This window comes from Amphiprion ocellaris, chromosome 13, assembly GCF_022539595.1.
Source record: "Amphiprion ocellaris isolate individual 3 ecotype Okinawa chromosome 13, ASM2253959v1, whole genome shotgun sequence".
In the NCBI taxonomy this organism is placed as follows: Eukaryota; Metazoa; Chordata; class Actinopteri; family Pomacentridae; genus Amphiprion; species Amphiprion ocellaris.
The window spans coordinates 18,328,887-18,350,376 of NC_072778.1; the positions used below are offsets into that span (position 1 = coordinate 18,328,887).

Consider the following 21,490-nt stretch of genomic DNA (forward strand, 5'->3'; position numbering starts at 1 on the left):
GAAAACAGAGGGCGATCACCGTTTCTCTTTTCCCCCTCCAGCTGAGCAGGACGAAAGGCGTCACACTAAGAAGAGCGTCCTCCCTCCTGTGCTTCTTTCGCCGGTGTTGGAGTCGCACACTGCACCAGAAGAAGTTGTATTGATTGCCACTTTGCTCTGAGAGTTCTGCCACAGCTGCTGCCGCTGCTGACGTGGATCCTGGAAACCCCGGTCCTGCTCTGGCCCTGCTCAGCCCTCTGCGTCCCGGGTCACCGTCAGGATGGCGGGCTGTGCCAAGCGCTGCAAACAGGGACTTGTCAAGTTTGCATTGTCTCTGCACAAACTGGTCACTGGGACCCTCAATAAAGGTATGTAAGTGCTTGAATATGAGCTTAATGGATTCTATATTAGTTTTAGTGCAAGTGCAAGATGTGTGTTTGAAGTTGGTACATCCAGTGTGCTGTCAACAATAATACTGTTGCAGTCAAGCCCACAAATTTACATTTATGTGTCACATAAGCAGAAGTGAAAGTTCAATACCCGTCGTCTTTCATCTGGAGCTCTACAACTCTTTTCTTTACTGTCCTCTTGTCTGCAGTTGACCTCGTTCTATTCAGTATGTTCTCCAGAGGGAGGAGTGAAGGAGACAGAGATGAAGGGAGTAAGGAGCTAATAGAGAGGAAAGATAAAGTTGATATAGAGCAGAGTGTGTGGTGTGGCTGTGCTCTTGTGATGAATGTGAGTAATAAAACGTGTTGGTGTGGCAGCAGGGAAGAGGAGCTGTACACACACACGGTGCCGAGAGAAAGAGCAAGGTTTTACTATTGTGATTCATTAGCTGTTATCGCATGTGTGAGCATGTTTTGATGCCTCTACGTGAATGTCCTGCATTTTTTGTGCGTACGTGCAACTTTAAAGTGGTGCGTTTTAAATCTTATTCTGGTGCTTTTACTCTTCAACCATGGTAGTAGTGCAGGGTAACACACACAAAGCCATGCCTCAGAAGCCTTAAACTGCACACCAGCTGCCTGAAGGCACACACACACACATACACAAACATACACACACACTTACAGTATAACACTCTGTGAGCCATTTGACATTTTGTCTAGAGGGATGGGAAACATCAAAGAAGTCAGTCACACACATACAGTAGTTACACAAAGGCAAATGCGGATGCACACACACTCTCACACACATGTTTGTGGATGGTTCAAGCATTCAGCCACAGTGGGCTGAGTTGCCCCCGAGGTCTCACACACTCATAACGTCACGAAGGAGCTGCTGCTGAGGTTTGGTTGCGTAACGAATGACTCTTTAGAAGATCAACTCAGACAAATTCAAAAGAGGAAGCAGCAGTAAACATGGACATAAAGTCAGAAGAAATACATCATGAAACACATTCAAGAACCTATACGCATGCACATGTATGTATAAAATGCACACAGTGCAAACATAGGGGCAGTAACACACCTACACAGACAACAAGGAAATGAGCTGCAGGACCAAGAGATCTGGTTCTGCAAAATATCAGCAACACACATGCACTTACAGGACGGCATCTGCTCTTTTTCAGAGCTCCTGTGGGAGCAAGAGCTACGTCTGATTAGACAACGGTCATAAAGCCGAAGACACACACATACACGTACACACACACACACACACACACACACACACACACACACACGTACCAGCTTCTTAGAGAGCTATTACAGTGTTGTACTTTTATGGATTGTGTTTACAACTCATTCCGGTTCAATTTGGGACGTTGCGTTAATTGGGTATAATGACAAATTGCTCTGTGTTCTCTTTTTTCAATCAATAAAGAGAAACTGTGGAAATACTAATTGTTATTTAATAAAACAGTGTGTTATTGGAACCATTTATTTTGAAGATTTTTTTTTCTTCTTTCTTGAGCTTTTACTGAGTGCTCTGGTCCATTTCATAGCACTTTCAGACACTGTCTGTATCAGGAACTGGATAGTTTTAAACTGGACAGTTATGAATCCATTTGGTGTGAATGGAAAGAGACTCTAATGTAGTTTCATTTGGTTTGGTTTTTCTAATGGTGCTTAATGGTGTCTGCTGTCGTAATATTTTGTTTTTCTATAGATCAGTTTTGCAGAAAACTGATGAAGGTCAAATGACAAAACTGCTACAGAGCCACAGAGTCTTTAAAAATGAAGAGAGAGTGCAGCAGCTTGTGTTGCTTAAACACTGTACTTTTAAAGGAGTGCTCCAGCAAGCCAGCGCTGCACTTCCAAAGTTCGAGGACTCCTTGGAGACAGATCAAAAAAGATTGTTAAAATCAGAGAAGCAGTTTTAGCTTGGAGACACACCTCCAAAATCCTGGATCCTACACTTCTCATAATGGAATGTTTCTTTCAATAACACCTCTTCTATCTGATAAACAGCCACATCTTTGAAATTTCACAGATTTAGGAGGACTCCTACTCTGAGTGTTCCTGCTTTTTTAGTTCCTCAACTAAAAAGAACTAGTGATGCAACCTCTGCTGCCATTTCTCATCTTCAATGCACTGTTTGTTGTCCTGTGCTTTCAAAGATCAGAATACAGTTTATTCACTCTAAATATTGAATATGAATGAACTATCCCTTCAGGGTTTCTGCATGGCCATTTTTAAGTAAGTACAATATATCAATGTCTGCCAATTTAAAAATATTGATCCAATCATCCATCCATGCATCTATCTGTCCATCTACTCACAGCACAGCCTCTAAATCTTTCTCTTCTGAGTGATGCTGACCTCAGAGGTTAATTAGAGTCAGTACTTTCAGTAGCCCAGAGACTCGCTTGCATTGTCAACACTTCACTGTAAATTGTGACTCTTTTTTTGCACATGACCTTTAGCAGTCAGCATTTTCAGCCGGTTTAAAAGCCACTGTTATGACTTACAGTGAAAGAATAGTTTTGCTGCTCTTCTGTCAGTAGCAACAGGAGTTTTATCTCAGTAGCTGCATGGCTGGTGAAGCAGAAAAACTAAAGGTTTCTGTACTAGATGTGCTGAAGGGAAATGTAAATACAGGTATTCTCAAGGGGTTCAGCTCTGTGAAGACTGTCAGAACAGCATTGACCTCTGCTGGCAGCTGTGAGAAAATACATGTTAAATAAATGAAAACATCCACATTTACCAAACTTAAGATTGGTTGACATCAACCATCAGCAAACTAGTGGCCGTAAAACTCACTAAAATGTCAGATTTACACTTTTGATGTTCACTCATCCTGTTTCTCTTATTGAAATTCATAGCACAAATATGATGTTTTTTTTTTATTCTGTAGTATGAAAATGTGCCATGAGAGGAAAGAAAGATTCAGAACTGAATAAAATAAACTTGCAAATGTGTAATTTACATTTTAATGAGACTTCCACGATAGACAGCCAGGTAGAACTGTCACTAACTTCAAAATGAGCTTGTTTACAGGAAAACTTTTTGCCTAAATGAGACTGGAGTTACACAGCAATTGAATCAGTTTTCTTACCAACTAAATTATACTTAGAATTCTATGAGATAAGCCTATAAGAGCTGTAAATATAACAGCTTATTTAGACTTCGGCCTATCAAAGTCACTTTAGCCTTCTAAGAAGATCTTAAAACAGCACAAATCATGTGTAAGGTTAAAGACAAATTAAATTACTATTAAGTGCTTAAAAATGTCTCAAATCTAAATTCCTTTTAAATGAGGTGAGAGGAATTTTTAAGAAACAATGGGTAATGTATAGGAAAATCTGTATATTTCTGTGGTGAGTTTAAATAGTTCACCGTGCAAAGCAAGGAACTTAAAATGTGTGGCACCAAATGTAAGATGAAAATGTTTTTAAAAATGTACTGGCCAAATATACAAATATTTATTTAACTGTGATGGCAAAATACATAGATTTAAAAATATAGAAATTATTGTAGTATTAGTAGAAAATGCTTTGATGTTATTCTTTTGACATCAAATTGTTTGTGCACTGCAGAAAGAGTGGATGCAATTAGCTTCTATCTTAAAAGCATGTGACATTGTTTTCAACTGTTCTGTTGTAATGGCAGTAATTGCTATTTGTGTGTGTACACATACATATGTGTACTTGTAACCGTTACCTTTGATGTGGTAACATAAATCTGTTTACATGGGGCCAAAAAGCAAATCCTCATAATGTAAATCATTCAATTTTAGTTTGAAGACTTGGTTCAAGGTTTGGTTCAGGATAGAGGAAATTCATGTAAGTCACTGCATAGCATTCTGAAGGTTCAATTTCAAAGATCATGCTGAAAAAAATCTTATTAAGGTTGCTTGGGTTTGCAGTCTAAAGCAATAAAGTATCTGTGATTTATGAGACATCTCATCATTTGAGATGTCTCATAGTAACCAGAGCCCTTCATCCTTCATGCTTCCTGTCAGTCTGTCCTGACTGTACATTATTAAAGCTAACAAATTCAGTAAATAATCTTTAAAAAACAACAACCATACTTGCTGAATTTCTGATTTGCTTGCTGGAGAAATCTCAGTCTGGAGGCTTTAGGCTTCAAGAGAGCTCTGCTCTCTGCTTTTTGCTGCAGGCTGATTAGACCAAATCCCTTTCATCACTTTGGTTTTCCTCTTGGTTCATCTCTGACTGTCTGTCACTTTCGGCACTGCCTTAGCCCTCAGCTTCTCTTCAGCTTCCCGTCATCTCTGAAAACCCTGTAAACATCCTGTCAAGCGGTGCCAGGCGTTAAACAGCCTGCATGATTTCCCTTATCCTTTCCATGCAGTCTGGCCTCTGGTGCTTCTCACTGGCATACATAACTGACCTGCCTGGATGTAGAGATGTGCACCCTGTGGTGCTGTGGGCACATGTAGTGGCACTTTCAGGCAGCCATCAGCAAGCGAAACTCCAACTGTTGGAAAATCCACAGCAAAACACAGAAAATGCTACTGAACCATCCCTTTGTTTTTTCAGCCAGAATACACCAAGAGAGCCTGCAGCTACTTGCATTTCAGATTCATAGTTTGAGTTCAACTTATGACCTGCATTGCATCCTATCAGCTCTCTTTCTCATAGTTTTTCATTTTTTCTTCTCTCACACTATTTAATTAACCAAAAATATCTCCAAAAACTAACTTTTCTATGTTTGCCCCTGGATGTTCTTTGCAAATAAGAGAATGGAGAAAATTCTTGCATAAAACAAGAAACTTTAACTACGCTGACTCTTCCTAGCCTTCAAAGCGGTCTTCTGTTGGGAATATGAGGAACATGCAGTGTTAATCATCCTTCTTCTCTTTCCTGTCTGATTACAGCCTCAGCAGAAAGTCTTCATTTCCAAAGGGAGAAAAAAAGCAAATTCCTTCATTGATGACAACTTACAGCAACATAAGATGATTTCTTGTCCTAAATTTTGCTGTCCTCATTAAAAATGGCTCCCGCTGTCGTGTCATAAACAACAACAGTTGTCTCATAAAGGGTTTTATGTATGTATTTATTCTGTGCAAATAATGCTCACATGTTTAAATTAAATCTTCCCTCCACATTTGTGATTCTCCAACTGCACAGCAGAGGGCGTCAGGTTACTCTTCGTTTTTCCTCAAGATCACTGTAACCACACATTTCCTCGTTGTCAGAGCAGGTTAGAGCAGGAGTGAAGCTAAGTCTTAACCGACTGAACCTTTGAATATTCATCCTCTCAAAGGGCTTTGCTGATGAAGCAGGTTCCTCCTCTGATGCCTGATGAATGACAGACCATGAGATGGGTTTTCAAATTGAGGCTTCACTGTCATCAACCACAACAGGTCAGATCTGTGGTGTTCCTCATAAGCGCTTAATGAAATATTCAGCAGCTTCTTTTTTTTCTTCCATCAAATATTTGCTTCAGGTCCCCCATTGCTTTGAGTCAGGGGGACTTGGCTGCACGTTTGTATTCCAAGTAGAGGAGGTAGAGTAGGGTAGGTGGGAAATGAGAACACAAAGCAAGGATGACTATATGATTGCACTCTTTGCGCACATAAGTAAACACGTGTGCATGTTGGTGCACACTTGCTTTGATGTCTATATTGGTGTGTGTGTGATATCTCTGGTGTGTGCGCTCTGCATCTGTGTGTGTGTGTCTGCTGCTTAGCTCCAAAATGCTGTCATATCACTTTTAATGTGCCAGGGGGGACACAGCAAATGTTTAATACAAAATATACTGCATAATAATTCATATGGAAAGGGCTCCGTGAGCAGGAGATGCCACTTTCTCCCCCGACAACACTGTCATCAATCCCCAAGCTGCATACAATTAACACTTCCATCACTTTCATCTGCTGAGGGGGGAAGAAAAAGGGACACACAGAGGGGGGGAGTCAATAGAGGTGTTTGTATTCAGATCACACAAACCACTGGGGTGCTCACAAGGTAAAGAAATAAGGACTCAGCTGCTGTTAACAAAAATGTAAATTGCACTTTCGAAGAAGGAAACACTGGTGTGTCATGTGCTATCTGTGTCCAGGAATAGTAGCAGGCGGAGGGTAACAGGACTTCAGTACAGTAGCACCCACAGGCAAGGTGATGCTGTCTGTAAAACATTTATGGCAAAAGAAGCAGTAAATATTTCAAACAAGCTCAGGAATGAACAGATAAACAGCTTCGTGTTAGTGTGACTCACACTGGTTGAGGTCCTGTGCAAGTTCACCTCCAGCTGACGAGAGTTTATAGAGCTCCGCGAAATGTGTCATCTGCACATCAGCCAGAGGCAGTGGGTTGGATGGTGGTGTGTTTTTCACATTTTGACAGGCGACATAAAGTTTGTGGGCAGCGTACAGCAGTGAATCTTTCTGAGAGATTCACTGAGGGACAGAAAAACATCAGCCATGGCCTTGAGGAGAGAAGACTGTTGTCATGGAGAGACACTGGAGACTGTGTTGACTCACAGACATAGGAGCCTGTTCTGTTAAATAGTGCAATATTATTATTCGTCTGTGAGACAACTAGCCACCAGCTATCTTATTCTGAGCATTGTTTTAAGAAGCAATTTTTCTCACTTAATCCACACACAGTCTTTGTTTAATTTCTCCAACTTTTGACATAACTCAGGGATATTTAATGCTAAGCGGACCAGATTCACATAAACAAAAGCAGTATGCAAAAACAGGGAGCACACTCCTGTGCAACACCACTTAAAATTCGGACGATTCTAAATTGTATCATCGATATATAATTGGATTTAAGTTGAACAGTAGTGTTGTTCGCTCCTGTGTCAAATTAAAAACTAGCAGTTTAGATTTATTGCACTACAAATACAGGTCCTACAGTAGGAACTCAATGCAGCAAATCAGTTCTTTTGTCATTACTGAGGTTCAGATCTTACGATTTTTCAGTACTTTGTATGTCCAACTATATTTCTGATGACAGACCCAATCCTTGTTGCCATTGAGGATATCAGTGTTGCACAAATGTCTGGAGAGATTCCATTCTTCAGAAACAATATTTCTTAGCTTCTCTTTGCTGGATACCTTGTGATGCTCTACGTCTCTCTTTAAAATACCCTGAAGGTGTTGTGTTAGGATCTAGTGAAGCAACATGATTGGTCAGATCATAGTTTTCCCATCGTTCTTCTTTAGAAACTTGTGTTTTGGCAGTGTGTTTTGAATCATTGTCATAGGAGTGTATTCATCTTCTGCCAAGCTTGTGAGACTAGGAGACAACTTTTCAGCCAGTATTTTGATATATCCAAAGGCTATAAATGTTATCTCTCAACACCACTTTGCATTCATGCACTCCATATCTTCACGCTCACACCACCTGTGCTTCACAGTCAGGATGATGCATTCACTGTGGTAGTCCTGGGCAGGTGCACCCCAAACATGCTGGACTTCATCTGACCAAAAGTAAAACATGCCCCTAAAAACCATCAGGCCTATTTTCATGTTCTTAAGCAATGTTTCATATTGCAATTTTGTGCCAAAAAAGCAAACAAGGGGTTCTTCCTTGGACTCCATCTGTAGAGATTGATGTTATGCATTGTCCTTCACACTGTCACAGAAGTTCTAATTTCCATTGTTAGCTATTGTGCCAAGTCTGTTTTTCAGGGTCAGACTGTACAAGTAACTCACTGTCCATGGTGTCATTTTAGGATGATGGCAACTGTGGCTCTGATTTTTGATACTATGGCTTGTTCTATACCTCCTGATTACTTTGGCAACTGTGTTTTCACAGATTTTGAGATGATCGCCAACCTAACAGTAATTCCTTCTCAATTTTTCTGAAGTTTCACAATCAGACTTTTTGTTTGCTCTGGAAATTAATTTCTACATGGAGCCATGATGCACAATGATGGATGGACACAACTCAAAGGTCCAAAACAGAGTTCTGGTCCTCATAGGTCATTTAAGAACTACACTGGCCCAAAAAAAAGTTGCCACCTGGATTTAACTAAACAAATAGATAAGAGCCTTCCATTGAATAGTTACTGCAGTGATGAATATATTTCAGCCGCAACAACTTATTTAACCCTAGCTGATGCAGTGAGGAGCTTCTCATTTCTTAAACAACCATGTCAGAAGACATATCCTGTGGTCATGGAAAGGATGTTAATCTGTTTCAGGAGGGTCAAATTATTGGCCTGCATCAAGCAAAGAAAACAACATAGGAGATTTATGAAACTACTAAAATCAGGTTAAGAACCGTCCAACACATTATTAAAACCTGATGGATAGTGGTGAACTATCATCTTCAAGGAACAAATGTGGTCGGTCATGTGGTCTGTTGAATCCAGACTTACCCTGTTCCAAAGTGATAGGTGCATCAGGGTAAGAATAGAGGCAGATGAAGTGATGCACTCATCATGGCTAGTACCTACAAGCCTGTGGGGGTTAGGGTTATGATCTGGGGTTGGTCAGGTTCAGCAACATTATGTTCCCAAAGAATGAGGTCAGCTGACTCCCTGAATATACTGAATGACCAGGTCTTTCCATCAGTGGAGTTTTTCTTCCCTGATGGCATGAATGGCATAGTTCCAAGATGACGATGCCATGATTCATGGGGCTCACATTGTCCTCAGGGGGCAGTAATAAATACAGAACAGTTTTGGTGCAGGTGTGCCAGAAGTGAAAATAGCCACGTTGATGTCACACATGGTTTGTGGACTTTTGTTTAAGTTGTTAAGTTAGCATTTTGGACATCATCATCTTGGTTTTATGGAGCCAGAAGGGACCATATTTGTAGGATTTTACGACATGCTGGTTGTCTCATCTTTGCATCTGAGACTATGACTGTGGTGTGGAGTCATGTTTCTGCCCACCTGGCTAGTCTAAGTCCAATATTCACTCTCCTTTAGCTCTGTGTTTGGTCTCCACCAGCGCCTGAGGGAAATATCTGCCTCTTTAGCTGCTAAATGCATCCCCATGTTTATTATCTAGCTGTAGTGTAATGTAAGTACATTTAATAATAATAATAAATTTTATTTATAAAGCGCTTTTCCAAAAACTCAAAGACGCTGTACATAAAATACAATAAGATAAAACAAAACTGTTAATTAAAATCAGTAGATAGTAAACAAGTTCAAGATAAAATACAGAATCACTTAAGGAAAGCAGATCTAAAAAGGTGAGTCTTTAAAAGGGATTTAAATGTGGTGAGGTTGGTGCAGTCACGGAGGGCATGGGGGAGTGAGTTCCAGAGTGTGGGGGCGGCAATGGCGAAGGCTCTGTCCCCCCAATGTCGCCGGCTGGTCCTGTGCGGGATGGAAAGGAGGTTTGTGTGGGAGGAGCGGAGATTCCTGGGGGGGGTGTAGGGGAGGAGCAAATCGGTAAGGTAAGAGGGGGCAAGATTATGGATGGACTTGAAGGTGAGGAGAAGCAGTTTGTACTGGATGCGGTGTGAAATGGGGAGCCAATGGAGGTTCTGCAGGACGGGGGTGATATGGTCGTGAGAACAGGTTCGGGTGAGGAGTCGGGCAGCAGAGTTTTGAATGAGTTGAAGTTTATTGAGAACTTTGGAGGTGGAGCCGAAGAGAATGCTATTGCAGTAGTCAAGGCGGGAAGTGACGAAGGCATGAATGAGGGTTTCAGCGGCTGAGAAGGAGAGGAAGGGGCGGAGACGGGCGATGTTGCGGAGATGGAAATAGGCAGTTTTGGTGATCTGATTAATGTGGGGTTCAAAAGTGAGGTTGCTGTCAAATATCACACCGAGGTTGCGGATGTGAGCAGAAGGAGATAGGGTGGTGTTATCAATGGTAATGGGGGGGTGGGGAAATGGTGTGAGTGATTTAGGTCCAATAAATTTACTTATGTGCTTTGCTGCATTTACTTATTAGATTCTAAATATGCAGATTAAAAGTTATTGCATACAAAATATTTGACTTCCTTATAAAATTACCTGTTTTGTTGTAAATGTATCTACCTGCCAGTATAAATACATAGAGCTGAAATATTTAGTTGATAAACTTGTCAAGTGAAAGAAAATTCTACTCTACTCTCAGATGTACATGGCTTTGGATAGCGTCTGCTAAATGAAAGTGTAAATCGTAAATTGTAAAATTAAAATACAACTATTTTGATAAAGCTTGAGGTTACTTTTTCAAGCAGAAATACCACAAATGTCTAATCTCAAATGTCAAATCTCTAATGAGATTATTTGTTTCTTTTCTGTTCAATAATTTTGTTCATTTTATTTGTATAATTTGGATGTTTGGACTGTTGTGTCTGCCAATATAGACACATTTGCCTGGTCATACTTGCACAGTTTTAAGTACCATTTTCAGTGTAGGACTTTCATTTGTAATGTCAACAGCAACAAAAAAACTTGTTTTACTTTGTAGTGTGAGTACTTTTTCTTGAGTAAATGATGTGCATATTTCCTTCACCAGTGTCATTTAGTCAGTGACTTTGTTTTTCAGCCAGGTGCTAAAGAACATGTGTGTAGTGGGATTTTAAAGCTTCTTGAGGTGAAAAGGACCCTAATGAAAGCAATGAGCGTGAACAAATCGAGCATTAAAACCAAACTTGCTTGAACGCTCAGTAGAGCTGAAGTGAACTGGTGTTACTTCTCTGTGAGTTATCACCATAAACAACCTTTCACATACTGCACCAGCATGCAATCCGTCCTTTTTATAAAAAGACAGATTACAGCCTCTTAAGCAGATCCAGATTCTTTGCTTCCTGCAACAGTCCATATCAAAAGATAATTATATTGCAGTTGTGGAGCACTAGGAAACCATCAATAATTGAGGTGAAAAAAGTGGATTTGCTGCACTACATATGTGACTCTAAACTGCAGCGTAAGACTTCTACATGTAAATGAATGTATATTACATACATACAAATGAGTTCTGCTCATTCAGCATATCAGCACAAGCTAGATATTTATATTTCAGAGTATACTGGGGTTTTAAATTTGGTTATTGTGGCACAATTTCTATGGTTGTACACTGAAAGCGATGCGTTTTACATCAGCCGGCAGCGACTGGTTTGCCAGAACCATAACAGCAGAGACAGAGTAGACCACAGTAACTAGGAATATGGCTGCACTTGTACTGGAAAAACCTTGAGTCCAAGATAAAAAACAACTTGGCCTTGAGAGGAGCGATTAGAGTCTAAAAAAAGAAAGCAATCAATTGCAAGCAAAGTTTTAAAAATTACTTTCACTGCCTGAAGGGGGAGACAAAAGTTCTTTTCGGCCGGTTTAACAGAGTAATCTTCAAAACTGTTGTCATTTAATTTTCTTTGATTGACTAACTAATTACTTCGCTAAATGTTTCGGCTTCATACAAAAGAAATAGTCCCGCTGAATGTGCTTAATTTTCAAAGTTATCAACACAAATGAAATTTCTCTCATTTCCATTGCACAGTTCGAGATGGGCATCTTAAAGCCAAGCCAACCAAGACTCTCTGCATGGCTTGATCCTAATAGAAGTAATTTCTTTTTGTAATTTGGGTGAAATGATCCTTTAAGCACTGATGCTCGAAACCAAAATGATCTTGGCGATGTTTGCTCACTTGTTGCACACTGATTGTGATCGAGCCTCATTGCACAGCTTGGTTTTCAGTCTGTGCTGGAGCTACCAACACATGCTTGGCTTTGTTAGAGGAAAACCGACATGTGATTGACTCTCTGCAGCAGGAATTGGCTGCTCTCAGCGGTGTTACACCTCATTCCCATGTCTGGAAGGATCGTTGAGCTTGTCTCCTTTGCTCCTTACTTCAGTAAATCAATCTGTTTGTTCTGATGACTCAGACGTCACTGAGCCTGTTAGTGGCCAGGTGCAGTTTTCACCCTTCAATCCTTGTACTCTTTCTATTTGTCTTTCTCCCTTTTTCCCTCCTCAGCTGTTACCCTTCATCGACTCCGTCATCCCTTCCCTAAAATATCCATCTTGCTCTCCAAAATTTCCCATCTCGCTCTCCCTTTCTACATTTATTTCCCTCGGTCTCATTTCTTTCTCCTGCTCCCTCTTTCCTTCCCTCTATGCCTCCCTGCTCTCATTGCTGTCGTCTCCTCCTGTGGTCATCACCATGACAGATTCCATTCAGTCTTCATCTAATAAGACCGGACAGCAACTAACCAGTGAATTTAATATTCCCTGCCTGTTCGCCACTTTCTGTGCTTGTCAACACCTTCTTTCTCTGCTGTCAGACGCTTCCTACCTTTCAGCTTCACAGTCTAACCTCATAGTTTTTTCTTCTTTCCCCTCCATTCATTCATCCAGACAGCCATCTCAGTCCTGTAAATGGTCTGTTGTGTAATGGTTAATAAATGATGAGAAAGAGGTTGGCTGGCACTCAGAATGATCCACAGCACCCTGGACAGGCCTGAGTAGCAGCACAGATGATGTCAGGCTTAATGTCTTGGAAGAGTTTGGCTCTCGGCCTAATGTGATGAACCTGTTGCTGTTAGTGTTATTGCACTCCCACTGCAAGTCTACAGAGCTATTTTGGTTTCCTTGTTTAAAGCGCCAGAACGTTAATGCCTCAATTACTTTGTGACTTAGAAACTATTCAATAATGGTGATGATTTAAGCATAACTGGATATATGTGATAAAATGTCAAGGTCAGCAAAACATGCAAAAAATCAGCATATATAAAGAATAATATTTCTAAAACTGAATGGAAAATGAATAGTTATTTACCTGAGCTGAAATGGAACAATTGCCTCAAGGAAATTCTTCTAGAAATAAATAATATACTCAGTACTATGTCTCTATATTCCCTGTAATTAGTACACATTTATTCTTTCTGGGGATTTTTCAGGGAATATGGCAGCATTAGTTATTTTAACAAATGACTAAAGACACTTGTTTACATTTGAGGGGCAAATCCCTTTTGTAGCCATAGAAATTACAACTTCTGTCTGTCTGCTGCAACGATGCATGACTATGTTTTAGCACCATTAAGTCTAGAGATGGAGGAGGTTGGGGTGGATGGATGGTTGATTTTTATGTGAATGTTCTTAAGAAACATTTTTAACATTTCTTTTTTTTCCACCAAAAAATGTTTTTCCACCAAAAGATTTCCCAAAAATGTTGACATCAGAAGTTTCACTGTGAAAATATATATATTTTTTCCACATTTTCAAACTTTAAAACGGGTCAATTTTGACCCGCAGGACAACACGAGGGTTAAAATTTCATCTTATGTCTATAAGATTGTTTCTCTGCAATTTTTGCACTGTATTTTTAATATATTCTTATAATGCCCTTATGCCCATGTCTTTTTCAGCTGTTGTAATGGGGGACTTTCCTAACTGTGTGATCAATTAAGTATATCTTATCTTATCTTATCTTATCTTATCTTATCTTATCTTATCTTATCTTATCTTATCTTATCTTATCTTATCTTATCTTATCTTATCTTATCTTATCTTATCTTTCTTTATTTCGTAGATCAGTTTTGCATTACCGCACTGCCATGTTTGGCAAAGATCACACATTGTAATATCTTCACATCACCTCAGGAATGATTTTCTGTCTCGTGATATCAGGTGGTTGCCATAGTGGGTGAGATTTAAAACGCTCTTTGACTTTGAATGTAAATCCTTGATCTGTCTCCCTGCATCCACTCACTCTTGTTTGATGACTGCGACCTCTTTCCAGTCGAAGTCATGACCTGTTTTAGTCTGATGTTCGCAGACAGCTGATGTCATTGGTGTCCAGTTCTCTTTCACTTTCTTACACGATGTGTTTTCTACCCCAGCGATGTTGTTCTCACCACAGCTGTTATAGCCCAGTTTTCCTGCCTTTACTTGTGAACAGCTAATGTCGCTCGATAACACCTGAGAAAAAGCTGCTGAGAGACTGATGTAAGCTCCCAGGTTCAAGAGTGAACCTCGAACAGCCGACTTTGGTCTTCAGTTTTTAGCTGCTTGGGTTTAAGATTGGATCTTTTAGGTTAGTAATAAAATCATTCACGGGTTCCAGGAGGTTTTTCCTCTGAGAGATTTTTGCATTCTGGGATCTGGAGATTCAAGTGAGTCCAATAATCCAAATGAAGCAACTAAAATATGTAATTAGTCCATGTCCTCTGATACATTTGTGCATTCTTTGTTCTGATGCAACTATCGACAGGATGGCATTGTTTACGAAAGTATTACAAATCACAGTCTCTAGTGTATGACAGAAAAACATTGTCGGTTCACTTCAAAAATACTACTGATTGGCAGGAAAAAGAAGCTACCAGCTGTCTCAGTTTATGAAAATATAATATTTTTTTCACCCCTCCAGCTCATTAGTTTGCAAACTACACCGTAGCTTTTACGGACACTGTTATTTTTTTTTTTAAATGACAAATACATTTATCAAACGCTTGAATTTATCTTTTTTTCACCCAAAATATATCATTATTGCTATTAATAACAATATGAATGAATGATGAAAAGTAACCACTGCTGCCTGTTATGAACTCCACAGAGGATTAGGTATGTTCCTCTGTTGTTGTTTTGTTTTTGATCTTTGAGTTAAAGTGAAAGAAGTTTATGATATTGCGTTACCACACTTTGATAGTAATTGCAAAAACAGCATGAATTCCAGCATCTTTATTAAATTGAATTAGACAAAATTGCCCTCATGCATGAGTCATAAGTCAGTAATAGCCTAATTTTATGCATGATCCATGAAGATGAAGATACAGAAAAATAGAAATATGTGGCCAAACTTGCGTCAATCCCCCCAAAATTTCACATATCCTGTTTTCAGCTGAACCTTATTGGCCTTAGTATTATGTCTTACTGAGAGGAACCACGCTTCCTTTGGCTCCCCTGTAGTTTTCACCCTGCATCTTCTCTCTGTGGACTTCGTCGCTCTGAAATTTCATCACATTATTTTCTCCTTTGCTCCCAACAGACAGGAGTCATAATTCTTACAGTGGCAAGAAGCCTCAGTTGAATGTAAACATTTGGGCTTTTGTGTGCGTGTTGAAATGACTGATATGGTTGTTTTTAGTGGGGGAAAATTCTCGCCCTCGTTCTGGGTTGTGGGATTCATGGGTTTTGAGCAACTTTAATAGAGTCTTTTCTATTCTAGCTGGCAAACCAATCTCACCACGGGATTCGATTAGTGGCTATTCTGGAGCTTGCACAGACATTTTCTCTGAAGTATTTTAGACCCCGTCATCCATTGGTGGCTTTGAAGTCGAGATTGAGATTTATTGTTAACCTTGGAAAAAGCAGTTCACAAAGCAGAAACACCACCAGGTCTGTTCAGTCGGTCTTCTGGAGCTTTTGATCACAGAACAAGATCTTACCCAGCGCACCGCAGTGAGATTTGTTTGCCAACTCCTATTTTCAAGGTCGAGAATGAACTTTCAGTTGTATTTATTCAGTGATTGCATTCTGTTTTCTTCAGACATCTGTGTTATTTGAAAACTTGGTATTTGGAAAATGTCAGCTTTTCTCAGACTGATCAAAACAGCCCATTTTTTCAGCTTTTCCACTGTGGGCTTTTTTCAGTTCATCCAGTGAGTTGTTGAAAGTGTTTGATCAACCAAAGGCTCTTTCTCTCTCTCCACTGATAGATGTGTGCGTAACCCCTCCACTGAAGTTAAACATCATCACTACAGCAAATCACGCTCCCTTATCTCGTCTATTCAGCCGGGCTTTTAGAATTTAATCAGCACGTCTGTGTGTCACTGCTGTAGTGTTTGTTCAAAGAGCTGCTTTACCACGTTGTGATTTCGCCACTTTTGTTCGCTGTCGCCAGTGAGTGTTTGTGTATGTTTTAATGTGTGCACGCTCGTGTGTGAAATGCATTTGTCAGTGTTTGGTTTTGCAAAGAAACTGCTGTCAGATTTGTCTCTTTCTACAGAGCTAGAAAATGAGAAAATGGAAGTATGTGTGTGTGTGTGTGTGTTTTAGTTGAGCTCTTGCATACCAAAAAACTATCTCTTTCCATTACACACACTGTCCTGCTGTGCGGTGCTCATTTTTCTAACTTTCTTTGTCTGCCTCCCTTTGTCTGCCCCTCGTCTTCATTTTCCCTGCTCTTGCCTCCCTCCACACCTCAGTCCCTTGCACTGCCATCTTCTCATCCTCTTGTTTTTACTCTGCATTGATCCTCAGCATGCAGGTTACTGCAGCTAGTAGCTTTTAATGAATGCCATGGCCTATTGGCTTCATCATTGGCCTTGATGGCCTCGGCTCAGCCACAGCGATGGCTCAGCTGTAAATTGTTTTCTTAACTAAAGCCATGTGAGGAATTTCAATAGGGGCTGCCATCAATAGTGTCAGTGCAGTCTGCCAGCCTCAACAGCAGGGTGTTACACGGAGGACAGCAAGGGGTTAAGCGTGACTGACAGAAGACTACATGTTCGAGGTGGACTGTGTTGCAGACTGGCATCATTCCCCCTGGTTGTATTGTTGTAGAGGATGTGTGGCCTCTGTGTGTGTGTGCGTGTGTGTGTGTGTGTGTGCGCACAGGTGACGGATTCATCAGCAAACCTGAGAGCAAATCTGATACAGCATGTTGATGCAGGTGCTGACATATGCGAGGTGGCGTTTCTGCAAATGTAGCGGTGTCAGATGTGCAGGGTTTTGTCCGTGACCCACCCACCAGCGGAATAATTACGCACGCACAAACACACACACACACACACACACACACCACCTGTCAGACTTGCATGTAGCGATAAAGCAACAAATACACTCTCCACAGTCGGACTGTTCGCCTGCTGAATAGCAAAAGGGGATAGATCAGTCTAGCCCTGCCTTATCTCCCCTCACCTCTTGCACTCTTCATCTCGCTCTATCTCTTTCTTCCACCCTCCCACCCTCTCTCCTCCTCACTTTGCCTCGCCTGCCGTTTTGTCTCTGTCTCTTCTTTCTATTCTCCTCACCCTCTCCCTTTTTCCTCCCCATCGTTTTTCTCCTGGCCTCTTCCTCTCCCTTGGGTTTTGTCCTCCTCTCTCACACACTCTCCTCCCCCCCCGCTCTCTGTCTCTCTGTCTGTCTTTTCCTGTGCAACAGTGTGCAATCCCTCGCTTCCCACCAGACAGACAAAGAGACAGAGCGACTGAGACGAATAGGGGGAGGAAGAGGCAGCGGAAAGGGAGGCAGAGACAGAGAGAGGCAGATACATAAAGAGGCACAGAGGAATTGATGGAATGACAGTTGGTTGGCGGGAGACAGAGAGAGAGAGAGGAAGAGGGAGGGACGTGGAGAAAGAGATAGAAGGGATGTAAAATAGGCATCTTCAGTGACAGCGGAGACAAAGGTAGCTTCAGAGTGCATGTGCGCCGTTTCTTTCATTCACACACACACACTCTCTCTCTCTCTGTTTCACACACATCCTCTCTCTCACTCACACACACCCTCGAGCAGAAGCAGCAGAGCTGTGTGGGTGTGAGGCAGCATGAGAAGTGATATCTCTACTTCCACACGTACAGCTGGCTGACGGACCAACTTAATCACAAATTACACACACCTACTGTACACATAGCACACTTTGATCATAGGCACACAGACAAACGCACACACTCATAGACAAGCAAGCCACTCAGCCTTCCAGCAACCAGAAGTCAACATGGGTCTTGTGATGGGAACCTTTTCCATGCAATCCAAGCAAGTCACCTACCACAAAGGTAAGAATTTAGATTTCAAATTCCTCGAAATTGATCAAACACGCTCAGACGGGGTGCATTTGTGTTTTTTTCTTGAATGTGAGCACAGACATATGAGAGCAGCACCTGTCATGTTTGTTCCTTAATGATGGAGTCATGTATGTTTGCTCTCAGAGTCATGAATATTGTACAAGAAGTGCATTATGGGAATGAGCTTGAACATGTAATGAGCAGTGATGTGAAGTTGACACGGAAAAATGTCAGTCATTGTTGGTTTATGATGCAATCTGTTGGCCACCTGTCCTCTGTTTGAACTGTGGATTTAGGAATAGACGTGTGTGAGTGTGTGTGTGTGTGTGTGTGTGTGTGTGTGTGTGTGTGTGCAGCCGTGCCACTGGGCATGTCTATAATAGGTGATGGTATTTACCGCTGTCTGTTCTCCAAACCAGCCCCCTTCCTGTCTGCCCTGTTACTGTTTGACATGAGGAAACTTGACAAATGCGTGCCCGTGTGCGTGTGTGTTCTTAGAGATGTGTGTAAAACGGCTTCCTCCATGAAAATATTTATGTGCTTAATTCACCGTGGGAGTGTGTGAGGGGGCCTTTGCTTTGTGTGTGCTGTGTGGTGACTGTGTGTCTGTAAATCAGGGTGGTGTAATCCGTCAGCATTTGGCCATGGTCTGTCCTGCATCTGTTGAAATGGCTGCCTCTGACCTTAAACCTGATGGTTATCACCCGACAGACGCGGAGCTCCATCACACACACGGCAGAGACAGAAAACAGGAGCCCGATCGTTTTTCATCTCATGTAGCAAAAGAGGAGATAAAATTCAGACATGTATAATTGGACCGTAAACCAGAGTGAAATCGCGTAAAACTGTCTGCGTGTTACATATGCTGTGACAAAACTTGTGGAGGCGGTGTAAGAGATGTAAATTATGAGCTGTGAATGTTGTGCAAGTCCCTCAGGAAAATGCCTTTCAGCTGTCTGTATTTCCTCTGTTATACCTGTCAAACAGTGCAGTCAGACCACAGTGAGAATTTGAAGTAGCTGTAAAAACTCTTTAGAGACTCTATAAATGGTTTCCTGGAATACAAACATATATAGCATCCTGTGTGGGTTGTTTATTTTAATTCCTGACCTGCGCCTCATTCCACCGTGAGGCAACAGCTCTCGGCAAATACTTCAGATCTGTGCTGAGCAGATACTTGAGGCACATTTTCAAGGTGGATGTTTTCTGCGCTGTAAAATATGAAACCTACAGGTCTCGAATTACCAAAACAACACACACGCGTCAGAAACAGGGCCAAGTTGTCTTCTTCCATTTCAAGCACAACCTACTTACCAGTTGGAGAAGGCAACAATGCTTACCAAGCAACCGGGATGTATTTTTAGCCGATTTTGTGCGGGAAAAACTCTCCTCTACTTTGGGCAACCTCCAACTAGATGCTACTTTGAAGTATGGACTGTTAGAGTGTGAGGAAGAAGCGATAGATGAGTAAAAGTGGGAGAGAAAAATTGAGAAAAGTTGAGAGGGGAGGCGAGGTTGCTCCTCAGGGGGCTGCAGTTTGTGTGTCTGTGAATGTGTGTGTGTTTCACCATCTGCTGCAGTGTTATAAAAAGTGGCCTAATGAAAGCAGGGCAGGATTCATTTTGCATGGAAGGTTGGCCCATCCTTGATCACAATCCAACATGAGGCAGCGAGCAGCTGAGAAGGGACCAAAGTTAACTGGCTGACGATTCAGAAGTTTGGATGAAATTCATTTTTTAGCATGAAGTCTGACTCTGTGCAGGCGGAGGTGTGGGCTTGTCATCAATCCGATGACGTGAGATATGACTGGACGAAATCAGACCAGAAAAAGCTTGCAGCTCAGAGACTCATGACTTCCCCTGGGCTTTACCTTTGCCATTGCTGACTGACTCCCAGACATTAAAAATATATTACAAAGTAATGTTCAGCAAATTAACCTTCTGGTTTTTTTTTTGTTTGTTTTTTTTTTGCTAACAATAGATAGACTTTGATTAAGGCACAGAACAGATATTACTTCAAATTATCACATTTAGATGTCAAGACAATGCTGTGGTCAACAAGAAAATAAAGTTAGAAAAGTATTTATTATTTGTTTGATTAAATAACTGACACTATCTTTAAAGATTTAAAATTGCATTAATGAAGGGTGCAAAATGATGTGTTTATAACTCAAAACATAATGTTTAGGACTTGACACGTTAACTCAGGGCTTCACAGCTGACTAAAGATTCAAGTTGCAACTTGGGACTTAGATGATAGTCTTGGCTAATCACATTTGCAGTAGGTTTGGAACTCATTAGCTTCATACCTGAACATTTATTTATCAGTTCAGACTTTTGGCTCCATAGATGTGCAGTAGGTTGTATCTGTGTATTCTGTGCATGCACGCTGTTACCTTTGTAGCATAGTAACCGCGTGGACTGTCTGCATAGATACCGATTTTGGGCTAGAGAGGTCCTTGTCGACTCCTGCAGAAAAAGTAAAGCACTGACTTTATTCTACTTTCGACTGAGTTTGTAGTCCACTCAGATGACTCTGCTTTACACTAGTACAGTAGGTCGACATTTGCATATCCTACTTATGCGTACAACTGCTCTTGTTGTGTAGTCGCTTTGCTGACTGTCCACACCAACAAAAATTTTGGCCTACACGCAGCCGTCCACAGAGGAGTCAGTGTGAACTCTTTCCAATGTGTGGATTTGGACAATGTAACACTGGCCTTACTGCCTCTTTTGCCAGTTTGTAAGATTGTGTATAATTATTTTTTAGCAAACAGTACGTGATAATGTATTGAATAAAGTCTTTTCATGCGACGTCTGACCAAGAACACTCATGTTAAATGCATCATTCATGAGTAGACCAACTTAAAAGAGCTCTTTAGAACAGTGACTCCTAACACAGGACCCTACTAAAGGTGGCTTGATGGATGTGAAGTCAATGAAAAGATTCCAAAACATTATTTGATAAGCAAGAATCATGTTTGGCTTGCATGTAAATATACAAAGCAGTTTTGTTTTTTGATGCTTGTTTGGGAATTTTAGCCTTTATTGATAGCATAATTTGACTGGAAAGAGATTTTAAGAAGGTGCAATGACACCAGTGATGTTGAGATTATATAGTGTCCATCTAATCACTAGACCATCAGGACGTCACATTGTCTTTGCTTTTCTTCTAATATAGTTGATGGATTTATCTCTTTTCACTTAAAATAAATATTTATTTTTTTAATCCTGAGTAAATAAAATAACTTGTGGATTGACATGCACTGTGTCCTTGTCGCCACCTGACATTAACATGCATCTTGGGTGACCTGATCACAAGCGCTCTGAGTACGTCACTCCATATCTGGAATTAGAACGGGTCTCCACATGCCTCTGGAGTGACCACTTGTGATTGGGTCCCGTTTCCCCACTCTATATGCAAATAAACACGTGCTCCATTTGCAAAAAAACACTGTGTGGTTGGTTTTAATTG

General features: G+C 41.0%; 1 protein-coding gene across 1 annotated transcript in view; it reads left to right on the top strand.

Moving 5' to 3' along the window:
* The window catches only part of LOC111575950 (Kv channel-interacting protein 1), a 44,367-nt gene continuing 22,877 nt past the window's right edge, over positions 1-21,490 (top strand). The window contains exon 1 of the mRNA XM_055016347.1: positions 1-347. Within this exon, the coding sequence (XP_054872322.1) occupies positions 260-347 (88 nt within the window). The 5' untranslated portion in view covers positions 1-259. The remainder of the gene's footprint in view (positions 348-21,490) is intronic.